At 38.0% G+C, this 13,286-nt stretch overlaps 1 protein-coding gene across 3 annotated transcripts in view; it reads right to left on the reverse strand.

Moving 5' to 3' along the window:
* The window catches only part of LOC111510619 (phospholipid-transporting ATPase ABCA3), a 122,688-nt gene that overhangs the window by 57,926 nt on the left and 51,476 nt on the right, over positions 1 to 13,286 (reverse strand). For all 3 annotated transcript variants that reach the window (XM_074178878.1, XM_074178877.1, XM_074178876.1), the window contains exons 6-7: positions 11,201 to 11,444; positions 3,700 to 3,879 (exon numbers count right to left, since the gene is read on the reverse strand). In XM_074178878.1, the coding sequence (XP_074034979.1) occupies positions 3,700 to 3,879; positions 11,201 to 11,444 (424 nt within the window). The remainder of the gene's footprint in view (positions 1 to 3,699; positions 3,880 to 11,200; positions 11,445 to 13,286) is intronic.

Below are 13,286 nucleotides of genomic sequence, written 5' to 3' on the forward strand. Positions count from 1 at the left end.
TATATGTCTGTCTAGCGTGGTGTTAGCCGGGAAAGTAGTTGTTTTCCGGCAGACATCCATCAGAACCCACTGTTGTTGAGAGAGATTAATGTTTCAAGATTTCATTTCGAAACATTTATTTTTTCATAACTATCAGGTAATTTCAAAAGTTTTGTACGTTTTGATATCATGTGTTTCTATAGATCCATATCTCAATAAGTATTTACTCTACTGTGTCGTGGTTCATACTGATCGTTGAAGAATTTTGTACTCTATGCATTAAAGCTGTTCATTTTTTAATAACTTCAATTCTTTGCCTCTTTTGAGCCTATTACTATATAGCAAGGGAGCACACGATGCAAAATGGGGATTTACTCGAGCGTCATTGAGAGACCTATCAGGTTGCAAAGCTTAGATGATAAGAAGAAAAAAAAATTTATATAATATATACCTTTTCATCGGTAGGGGAAGCTGCTATAGATCATCAAATATGTAAAAAACAAAACTGTTGCATGGCCATACTCGAGCGTGTCAGATATTGATAACATCAATGTCCTACGTATTTTAAATAATGTTGGTATGTTAATCTGATCGTTTGCATGATGTGGGTGGTTGTACGTAAGGGTTGAAAATGAAAAAAAAAATTAATCGAGCGCGTCAGATTTTCTAAGAGGGTGTTGAGTGCACCAAAAGAAAGCTCTCATTCAATAATCTGACGATTTCGATCTGACGCAAACTCGCGGCCATTATTATAATGTGAAAAAAAATCGTCATTTTGAAATAATCAAGCGCGTCAGATCAAGATATATATGATTCATATTTATGTTTTAGACGTGCTGTCTCATAATCTGACGATTATCTAGAGGGATTCGCCTAATCTGACTTTTACAATATATAAGTTTGGAAATGTCCTTATAGCACGGAACTGCAGTAACGTTAGTTACAAATAAAAGTGGTAAAAAACATAGAAAGTTTCATTTCTCTCTTCTTCATTATGATTTCCTACCACGTAGTAACGACTACATCCATCAAATAATTGATTAATTAATCATCATCTTCATCTTCATCATGAACAAGTCTCTGTGATCAGCTGTGATGGCGTCATGGCAACAGAATTCAGAGTGGGGACGGAGTGCGAGAGTAATAGATGGAGAAAAAGTGAAAAAGGAATAGAAACGCGGAGAGGGAAATATAGGAATCACGCAGCTGCACACATTGAACTTTCTCGACGAATTTTTGCTATTGTGGCTTGCGGAAATCGTCAGATTATATATTTTTCGATATCCTTGAATTATCTTCTTGAAAATAAAAAAAAATTAGCTATGCTAGAGAATTTCGAGATGACGTTTTTTTATAACTTTGCTGCCCTCCTCTTTCTTTACGTCACTCTCAAATTGTCAGATCACTGGAATATATACTTTTGAGCATGTAATTAACTCACCCTACCTTAATCTGACGCGCTCGAAAATTTCTGGTGATCATTTTTTTTTACTAATCTGATCCTTCATCCTTCACGGGCGGCCTTATATATGGGGCTCATATTCGGTGGAGGTACTCAACCGGGTACAAGGTATCCCCCTGTATATTAATCTGCCGCGCTCCAATAAATCCCGAAATCCCCGCTTGGGCTCCCCTAATAATATGATGTTAAGCGATTTTCGGCTAATTTTTTTTCTACGAATCCTAATTGAACCAAATCGCTGCGAAAACAGCCCGAAAAATTATTCAGGCATTTGGCAATGATAGTGTTGATGAACGTTTTGTTTGACGTTGGTTTGGGAAATTTCGTTCCGGTATTTTGTAGACTTTTCAACCTGTCTCACAAAAAAAGTTTTTTTTTTTTGGAGATTGCTCGCATTCAACCTATTCCCAAAAAGGGCAAGAAAAGTCTTTCAAATAACTATAGACCAGTCGCTTTGCTATCAGTGATATCAAAAATCATGAAAGAAGTCGTAAACTACCATATCCCCAAATATTTGGAAGGCTTCAACATCTTAGGCGATATTCAATATGGCTTTCGGAAACAAAGATCAACAGGCGACCTTCTATTGTATGTCACACATATTTGGAATAACGCAATCGAGAAACATGGAGAATCAATAGCTGACACTTGATATTTCTAAGCCCTTTGACCGAGTGTGTCATGAGGGTTTGCTGGCCAAACTTCGATGCTGGTCAAGCTTTGGATCATTTCTGTGTAACGCTCTTCAGCTTTCTGAGAGAACGTTTCTTGCAAGTGGCCGTCAATGGATATCTCTCTAATACTTTCATTATCAACGCTGATGTTCCCCAGGGATCCATACTGTCTCCAACCCTCTGTTTATTATATATCAACGACTTATTAGAAAAAAAACAAGAATCCAATATATTGCTTTGCTAATGACAGCATAATAGTCTTGTCACTCCATTTCGATTCCAGGACATCGGCTACGGAGGCACATCTTCACCGGCAGCAGGAGGTTGCATATCTTAAAGAGGATCTACAAGAGATTTCGAATTGGGGTGAAAGTAACCACGTTAAATTCAATGCCACAAAAACTTAGGCATCGGTTTTCTCCAAGAAGATAAATGTCTCCAAAACAGATATAATAATGTCAGGTCAGACAATTCCGCTTTTTGCTTCGATATCTTTGTTGGGCTCTGAAATGGACACCAATATCTCTTGGCACAATCATGTCGTTGGAATTGCAAAGGCTGTTTCTCGAAAGCTTGGAACACTGGTCCAAACCAGAGAACTGTACACACCTCAGCAACTTTTGTTGCTTTATAAAGCTCAGATGAGACCTTCTATGGAGTATTGTTCTGATGTATGGAGCTCTGCCCCCAGAAATATGCTAAAATTGCTGGATTCCTTCCAGAAGAGGGTCATCCGCCTGATTGGAGATGCGAATATCACGTTCAACCTTGATAGCCCGGAACATCAAAGAAAGGTTGGAGATTTGTCTCCCTTCTATAGATACTTTCACGGGAGGTGTTCATCTGATTTGGCATATTTGATTCCACCAAGAGCGGTACATATCAGAAATATGCGACGGACTGTGGCTGCTCATCGTTTTGAGGTTCAACTCGGTGAACCTCGAACTCCACTGTTCAAGAACTCTTCCATCTGGAGAACTGCGTTAATGTGGCATAAACGCATATATATATATATATATATATATATATATATATATATATATATATATATATATATTTTGAAAGATGCAACTAATTTTCCTTTGTTTTGAGTATTTCAATATTATCTTCTATAAATTATCTGCGAGCGCTTTCGACAGTTGGTAACTGCAGCAACTGCAGTTTGAAGGGTGCCGAAAGCGCATACAAATCAAAAATGAAACAATTCGTGGACACAATATATATATATATATATATATATATATATATATATATATATATATATATATATATATATATAGATATATATATATATATATATATATATATATATATATATATATATAGATATATATATATATATATATATATATATATATATATAAGTCTAATATATAAGTGTTGATAATATTTTTAAACAAGTCTGTACACAACCATGTTGAGACAAAATTTCGATATTGAACTATAGTGTATGTTCTAACTTTACCTTTTTGTAGGTGTTTTTATATTCACATTTTATATTTCGATACTTACATTTGTATGTACTTTTCACAAGCTTTGTCCACAAGATTTATTCTTAATGACAATAAAGTATATTATTATTACCTTCTTGAGTTCCTTCATACATAATAATAACTTGAAAACCAAAAGCCATTGCGGTATTGTGAGCCAAACTGGATGATATTTTAGTGGTAGCGGAAACATTTTCATAATTTCTCTGCATAAATGTGAAGGGCGCGTAGGACAAAAACCAAGCTATAGAAGCTATTGTGGCAGCAGTATTGGCTGAAAAAAATAAAAAATACTGTACTGTTCAATCTTGTTACAGACGGATATAGTTCAGTGAGTGAATGGAATAGATTGAGCAACTATGTTATGATGTCATCATGTTTTTTTCACATATCCTAATACAAAAAAAGTCCAAAAGTAAGAGTATCCCGATTACATTCGCAGAAGAAAATCCTGTTGAATACCAAGCTTTTTTGTAGGTACTTGAAAACATCACCATCGATAACTCATATCCTGGTGAAGTAGTTAAGCAACGAAATTCATCAACAAGGACCTAATGAAGATTGTAGGGTTGGGATATGCCTTCAAAGCTTCTAAAACACAGAGTTGTCTCACCAGAAAAACAAAAAAATCGAATCGTGCTGTTCGAATATCTGGTGAGTCATTATTATCTAAGAGAAATCCAGAATGAAACCTATCGAGGAGAAAATGAATATTTCCAAATTATGCTTATACGTATTTACCTCTCCTCGACCCGTGGGTTGGGCTACGTCGAGCGCGTCCCCAGGTGGCGGACAGGGGAACGGCCAGGGGACTGGAGGCCCTGTCCAGGAAGCCAATATGACCTTACGTACGGGGTCACCGGACTCCTGGTCAGTGGCAGAAATAAGTAAAGTGAGAGGAACTGAAACTCCCCTGAAGCCTTTGCAAAACATGCAACCTACTCAAGCTGAGGTCTAAGGAATCGTGCCGACATCTGAATGGCCTCAGGGTGATATGCGGTTACAAACGATCCCCTTGGGGAACTGGACGAAATCTCATTGTAATCAGCCTACCTCTGGTAATGCGAGGCTCTGCCAGAGGTAACCAAATATTCCCTTGCTACTCGTGGGAACACACATGGATGAAACAAACACAAAAACAGAAACAACAAAAACCAATCCCGAGGCTGAACAGAAGTGCTCACCTCAATCAATGGCGGTGGCTGGGGTTAGACAAAAATGTCCACCCTAATCTACTGCTCGGAATGAGACTGGACATGGCGGATCACCTCGTGATATAATACAAAGGCCAAGGTGTAAGCGTATTTGCGGCGTCGAGACGAAAAGGAGAAAGAGCAAAGGAGGCAGGAGTAGCAGCAACTGTGACTGCACCCTCCTTCTCCCCCACTCCACCTCCAACAGCAAGGGCACTTTCTGCGGCGGGCGCCAAGAGCTCCGCCTTGAATGAAGGCAAGGAACCGACTGCTCCTGTAAGAAAGCTCCTCCACTTGTGCACCTACACAGAGAGAAGCCCAAGAAGGTTTAAGAAGCTGCGCAACGACAATAATGTCGCTGTTCCTTCCAAAACCTTGGCGGAGGCCACCGTTAGACACCTCAAGGTTGCCAAAGAGAGTGTGTGTTAGGCGAGTCTTTGCCTACACCTGCTAATATAAAGGAGATGTCTCCTAGTGACCTGTTCACCTGAAAAGGACAGGATGAACGATGACCTAGGAGGGCAACTCCTCGGGAGGATGTACAATGGGTCACATGTGGCCTTAGTGCTGTGGGTCTACACTCACCCTCCCTACTCTACAGATACAGATACCTCTCTTCGATAGTTTTCATTTTTGATTTCTGGTAGAGTTTTGCTACATGGGATGTTTCTTTTCCGTTTGGGGCTTTGTACACGACATGGACTTGTAACTAGTTAAACATTTTTCTCTCAGAAAAAGGTTTCATATATGCAGCGGAGCCATGTTGAAATCAATCGGGTCCCAAGCACTTTGCTGTCTGGGTACGATCTTTCCTGTACTGATGAGAGGTAATACCTCAAAACCGCGGTCGGCAGGTGATTTACTTGAATGATTTCAGCATGATCCTACTGCTGGATGGACGAGAAACATCTACGAGACTAGCCTCTATGAGGTATCTTGCATGAATATATATCAGATATAATTCAATATCCAGCGTGGTATTAGCCGAGGAATTAGTTTTTTTCAAACATCACACAAAGTTCACATCAAAGTTCTCGATTGAAAACTCATATGAACTGAAACAAATCATCTGAAAGAACAATTCGTTCCAGCCAGTCTCATATGAACTAGTTAACAGAATACAAATTGTCAAACTCCCACCCAATTCACAACCAATTCAGTCTGACGTAAAAAACCTCTATCCATATATACACCTAGAAGAAACAGTAAACCATACAGAAATAATCTCGTTATATATTTATATTTTATTTTTTCAATTTATATTTTTTTTTCTCGATATTGTAATATAGAAATATTGCAGGTGGAAACATGAGGGAAATATCTGTTGCATTTCTCAATACTAGGTCCTTGATTGGCCATTCTGCAGAAATCAAATCCCTTTTATTAAAAGAGAAATTCGATGTTATTGGAGTATCAGAAACGTGGCTGTCAGATAACATTTTGACCAATATGCTGAACATTAAGGGATATACATTCATTCGAAAAGACAGAGGTTCATGGGGTGAATGCGTTGGTATGTATCTTGAAAATATCTTAAAATTTGAAATTTTTGAACAAATTTGGGTTCAATTTAAATTTAACAAGCAAATTTACAAGGTTGGGTCACTATCGATCACCGAAAAGTAACACGATTGATTTTGTTAATGGTCTAGAGTAGGGGTCTCCAAACTTTGAAGCCTTCGGGCCATAATGATTTTTTCAGTTTGTTCCAAGGGCCAATTTATGCCCTCAACTATATTTCTAGACTAAGATAGTCGCAAAGTGCGTGATCTAAGCACACTTACGCTTTTTTTGCATTTCAATCATTATTGTGTATTGTGACACTCAACGACATCTAGTGGCGAGCAGTAGTACTATGTACTATCTTTTTCAGCTTCCCGCTAGGTGGCATTAGGCGTAATTAAATATTTGGAATTACCGCGTTGGTTCGAGAAAGTTCTGGTTCTAGCTAGTGTATTCCGATCACCTCGAGATGACAGTAATAATTGCATATAAAAAGGCTAGCGGCGCAACTGTGAGTTAGTCTGCATAGGAAAGGCGAAGGAAGCGAAACTATCTATTGTAAAATGAAGTAACACCCGTCAATAAAAGTATTTTGATTTGACTTATTGTTTTTATGTGTGATTTGTTAGTATGGAAAAGAAGCGAAAAATCGACAGTGAATGCAGAACGTTCCAGAAAAATGGAACTTTCAGTATTTTGTAATTGAGTCCAGTAATAAGGCGGTATGTTTAATTTGTAATGAAACCATAGCTGTTCTCAAAGACTATAACATTAAACGACACTATGAATCGAAACATCTTCAAAGTTACTCCAAGTACACAGGAAGTTTGCGGAAGGAAAAATTTGAAGCTTTGAAACGCCGACTCAAATCGCAGCAATCTTTGTTTACCAAAGCGAATACTGAACAAGAGTATGCAACTCGCGCCAGCTTTCGTGTGGCTCTTGAAATCGGAAAACGTTCACCAATGGAGAAATGATGAAAGAATGCTTGATTGCAGTAGCCGAAGAAATATGCCCCGAAAAGGTAAATTCATTTAAAAGTGTCAGTTTGTCAGCAAACACCGTGGCTCGGAGGGTGCAAGACATCGCAGATAATATATCATCTCAACTGTCTGACAAAAATGGATATCATAAGTGGTTTTCTCTAGCATTGGATGAGTCAACGGATGTGTCAAATACTGCTCAGGTGTTCATTTTTATTCGCGGAGTAGATAAAAGCTATGAAGTGTATGAAGAACTTCTTGATATTGATAGTATTCACGGCACAACAACTGGGGCAGATATTTTTAAGGGAGTTGAAAATGCCATTAATAAAAAAAACCTTCAATGGAGAAATATGAAATCTATAACAACTGATGGAGGCAAAAATATGTATGGTAAAAATAAAGGAGTGGTTGCACTTGTGTCAAAGGCTGTAGAAAATGATGGTGGTTCAAAACCATTAGTCTTACATTGTATCATTCATCAACAGTCCATGTGCGGAAAATGTTTGGATATGTCTGAAGTTCTAAAACCAGTCATATCAGTTGTTAACTTCATTAGATCCACTGGGCTGAATCACAATTCCGCGAGTTTATTCAACAGATTGGAGAAAATGATTTACCATATCATACTGCCGTACGCTGGCTTAGTTGCGGAAAAGTCCTTAAGCGCTTTTTTGAACTTCGAGCAGAGATCGAAATTTTTTTAAATGAGAAGCAGCGCCCTTTTGCCGATTTAGAAAATAGTGAATGGATGTGGAAGTTAGCCTTCTATGTCGATTTGACAAATCATATGAACGAACTGAATTTGATATTGCAAGGAGAAAATCACATTCTCCCTGATTTATACACCAATATCAAATCCTTCAGGCAGAAAATAATATTATTTCAATCGCAATTACGTAAGAAATGTTTCACACATTTTGAAACATATGAAATATTCAGCCACACTACAGAGACTGAATTTCCCGTCAATTTTGCAATCGAAACTTTGAGTGCTTTGAAGATAAATTTTGATACTCGTTTTTCATATTTTGATGTCATTGCGAATGAAATTGAGCTTTTTCAAAATCCTTCTGATTCTGAAATTGAAACCCTGGCTCCGGAAGTCTAAATGGAAATTATTGATTTACGGTGCAGTGATACATCTTTGTTGGAATTTTATAAGAGTCTTCCACTGAAACAATTTGATAATTTGCATAAATTTGCTCGTGGGTTGTTTTCTGTTTTTGGTGTGAGAAAACGTTTTCCAAGATGAAGTACACAAAGAATGTTTATAGATCTCAGTTAACCGATGAGCATCTTAAATCTCTTTTGATAATTGGTACAAGTAAAATTGATCCACAACTACAAAGTATTATCGGTGGAAAATCACAATTACATAAATCTCATAAGTGTTTTTGTTTTACTGTGATTCATTTCAATTATTTGTTAGTTATTAATATGCCTAAACTTAGATACTTAAGTTAAGTTTTCTTTGTCATCATTTCTGCCGTTAAGTTTTACTTTGCAAGTAAATAAAACCGAGTAATCATCATTCTGTGTTTTCTTCTTCAATTTATCCCAACGTACCCCAAAAATAGAAAAAATTTGTTGAATTTTTTGTACCAAAATGAATGCCCTGATAAGAACTATTGTCTTACTCAGTTTTAAAATTGTGGCATTTCTGGGTGAAATTGAAAGTATGTATGTTTAGTTTATTAATTGGGTAGGTACCTTCAAAGTGTTCTTTTTTGATTTGCTAAACAAAAATGGTATTGTCAGAGAGGCAACGTATCGAAGTCTTGATATTGATGAGATGTGGGGATAGAATGCGGAGTCAGAGTGAGGTGTGTACTTTATTTAATGCAAAATATCTGGAAAATCACATTTCCCAGGCTACTGTGGGTAAGATTTTACACAAATTTGAAGGACATGGTACAGTGAAGGACTTGCCCAGAAGTGGCCGGCCACATGTTTTAGGCGAAGATCAAAAATTGGACATTGCCGTATCTCTGCAGGTAGATCCACATTTGTCAACGGTTTCATTAGCCCAAAACAATCCTGCGTCTAGACGTACGATTGGGAGGTTTATGAAAACAGAAAAATACCACCCATATAAGATATGTCTTGACCAAGAGTACTTGGAAGATGACTATGACAGGCGTTTGCAATTTTGTGAGGAAATAATGAGGCGATGTGATGAGAATAATGGGTTTCCACTCAACATATTTTTTTCGGACGAAGCTACTTTTTATTGACATGGATTAGTTAACAGGCACAACTATCGATTCTGGAGTCAGGAGAACCCACACTGGATATGAGAAGCTCGTACGCAGCGTCTTCAGAAAGTAAATGTATGGGCAGGCATCATCAACAACAGAATATTAGGGCCATCCTTTTTTGAGGGAAACCTTACAGCTGCACGCTACTCAGAATTTTAACGCTTTGAATTAGTCCCTGCTTTAGCTGTTATGTTTCCCAATGAAGCAGATCCAGATATCCTCACTGAAACACTTTGGTTCCAACAGGACGGCGTTCCCCCACATTTTGGTATTAATGTCAGAGATTATCTCAATGACATATTTGCAGGACGCTGGATTGGACGACGTGGTACGATTGAATGACCGTCAAGATCCCCAGACTTAACTCCATTAGATTATTTTTATTGGGGATATATGAAAGACAAGGTTTATCAAAATAGGCCGGCTAATATTGAAGATCTAAAAAGCAGAATTAGAGTGGAATCACATAACATACCGGCAGAGACCATTCGGAATTCCGTAGACGGGTTTTACCATCGCCTAGGAGCCTGCCAAGTAGAGGGTGGAGACCAATTTCAGCATCTGTCACGTTAATTCACCCGTAGATAGCACTAAGTTAGGTATTTGTAACTTTTCAAAAGAGTTTTTTCTCATTTCGTTGTAACCACATAAAAAATGAAGGGTATGGTCAGAATCCTTTTTACGAGCTTTTCAATGAGCCCATACACGACATAGGTTTGCATTTGAAAAAAAAGTTGGGGAGGGTTGCAGCTAAGGGGTTGAAAAAAAAATTTCATTTTATTGCCAAAAAATGCGTACAACGTGAAATCAACTGACGTGTTTCAGCGTTTTTTTTCCTAAAATACTGGTTAAAAAATATTAATTTTATTCCGGACTTTTGCGCACCCCTGTATACCAAATTTTAGCCTTCTAGGACTTACCAGTACAAAGAAACAAAGATGGATGGGTGAGTAACTTTCGCATTCAAAGTACAGATAGTAATATATCGTGAATATTTAAAAAACGAGGTTTTTTTTTATTCAATTCCTAGTAAATAATGGATATCCATCGAGTATCGATCAAATCAATCGAGAAAGTGTTATACCATTGAAACTTTTTCTCCACATATTTTGACAGATATAACTTGACCAATAGTTGTTTTGTTTGTCTTGTATTATAATCATGTATGATATTTATTTCACTGATATTCAAAGTCGAATGTTTGCGGTTTTTTTCCAACAGAATGAATGAAACAACGAATTTACGTGGTACATATAAATTTGGTCTAGTTATATATGAATTTGACAAGCATGGCAACACTTCATTTTACGTAATTAATCTCTATAACCATTTCGCAAGACAACCAGGATCAAAAGACATCACTAAGGTGTCACGATGAGGACATCCTGGAATGAATTTTGTACTGTTTTCAGTAATGCATTGAAAATAGTGAAGTTAGCAGATCACTTCAGCTGTTTGAATTTATGGTAAATCTTTATGCTTTTCAGGGTTGAAAGTATGCAACCAGATTCATGAAAACATTCCTTATCGATGGTGACGTTTTCAAGATAAAAGATAATTCATATTGCTAATATTAAATTCAATTCAACAATTTCAGTCATTTGTTTTTAACACTCAGCAAATGAAAAAAAATGAATATAAGTAAGTTATACTACCTTTCGAGAAAAATACGCTGACCATGAAACAGAATGTTATGGTTGAAACGATATAAAAAAGGAGGAATACCAAGATCACTGTGGGATCAGCATGAGTAAACACAGTCGAATCTGAATTTTTGTACCAATTGACTTTCAGCAGAACTACCATTATAATAGCAGATATGAGAAGAAAAATAAAATTCTTCGTGAACCACGCCAACCAATGCAGCCAGTTCGGTAGACCCATAATTTTCATCGCTTCCTGAAACAGAGACAAAAAAAATGATATATCAGCACATGAAATCGTGAATTATATCAATACAGAGAATTCCTGGTAGGCATCTGTTTTATTTTTATACAAGTTATAGAAAGGCAAGGTAGACTGTTTTCATAAATTGAAATCTTTGTTCCAAGATTAGCATCTAGGCACAATAATCCTTTTTTATGCGTAATGCACACAAGCTCTCTTAGATCGATATCTTATGTTGTTGAAATTAAAGAGTCTCGTGCGAATCCATAGTCAATGAGTATAGAAACGTTCACAATCTTTCATTTTATATTTTTTTGTCTTATATTGAATAGTATGAAATTGTTTTTCAATCATGTGAACTCTGCTCTGTGAATGGAAAAGTGTTGGACAATAAACACTATTATTATTATCATTATTTTTCACCTTAGTATGCGCTGGTCAGGCCCTATACCCCAAAGTCCCGATACATTCAGGAGGCCGCGCCAGCATTATCAACCAACAACCACTCCCCACACCGTGGGGTAAGTGATCATTGGGTCCGAGAATCATGTGCCCTGAGCAAGCGCAGTGAGCCAAGAATGACAGCTTTCTGCATCTGTGCGGCTAAGATTTTTGCCTTAGTGCGGCAAGCCGGTATGATTATAAGATTCGAGAGTAGGGGGGGCATCATTCCACCAAGGACTTCAATAATCAGAACAACTATCTTGACAGAGTGGTCTGAATAGAGTCTGCGGAGTTCGAAGAGAAAATATCGATATTTTATCAGTTTTTCCTACTATTTTCGGACGATATTCGTCTCACCAGGAGCTGAAAATTCCACGACAAATATCGTCTTGCTCTGGTGGTCGAGAAGGAACACATCCGGCTTATTAGCTTGTATGAACTTGAGAGTGAGGAACGAATAGTTCCAATAAATTCGGCACTTTCCGTTTCCCACAACGGACTGACGACTTCACAGGCCATATCCAGTACCATTCTGTCATGTAGACACTCCAAACTCAGAAGTCTACGGTCTCCCTGTTGTCGGGGGAAGTACAACCGTGGAACGGGCGATTTGGGATGCAAACTCCTATTGAGATGCATCATTTGTCGGGTCTTTAAGTAGAGTTGATACAGCTCCTCCGGAGTCAACTTCGCTACTCCAAACGAGTAGAGTAATATTGGAATGGAAAGCATATTTGTTGCAGCAACTTTGTTCTTTCCCGACAGTTCCGATGAACAGATCTGTTGAAGTTTGTGCTCATACTTGCCTCGGAGAGGATTATTCACGGCTGTTACCTCTTGTGAGTGACGTTGTTCCACCCTGAGGTGAGTATACGTCTCTCCGGCTTCCAAATGATGTAGGATCATTCAATCTACGAGCTGCACATCCTCACCACCCTCAAGGACTGATGGGGATCGTTCTCTCCAGGGGCATAAAGTTTAAGATCATCCATATTAAACCAATGGGTGACCTTGTGCCTCCGTTTTTCGAGTATTTCTGAGCGCAACGGATAATGGCAATAGTGAGATGCAGAAGAGAAGGGGACTGAGGGAATCGCCCTTAAATAGACCCCTTCTGAAAGTGACCCACCCTGTTTGGACTCTGGCTTGACTAGATGTTATGGTGAAGCGAGTTCGGGGGAGTGATATCAGTTGTTCAATGCATCTCACTAATTTGTCGGGTACCGCAAGGCATCTGAGCAAATGCAAGATGAGCTCATGCGATATTGTGTCAAATGCCTTACGGTAATCGATCCAGGCCATAGAGAGGTTACGCTTATATTGTATCAAGTCCTTCGCTACGTGTTTCTTTATGTCTTGGTAACACTGAGTTTTGATATTATAGTATGGAAATTCACTGCCATGTCAATA

The sequence above is a fragment of the Leptinotarsa decemlineata genome, unplaced genomic scaffold, assembly GCF_025532065.1.
Source record: "Leptinotarsa decemlineata unplaced genomic scaffold, Ldec_3_MD MMD2_tig00004307_RagTag_RagTag, whole genome shotgun sequence".
Lineage (NCBI taxonomy): Eukaryota > Metazoa > Arthropoda > Insecta > Coleoptera > Chrysomelidae > Leptinotarsa > Leptinotarsa decemlineata.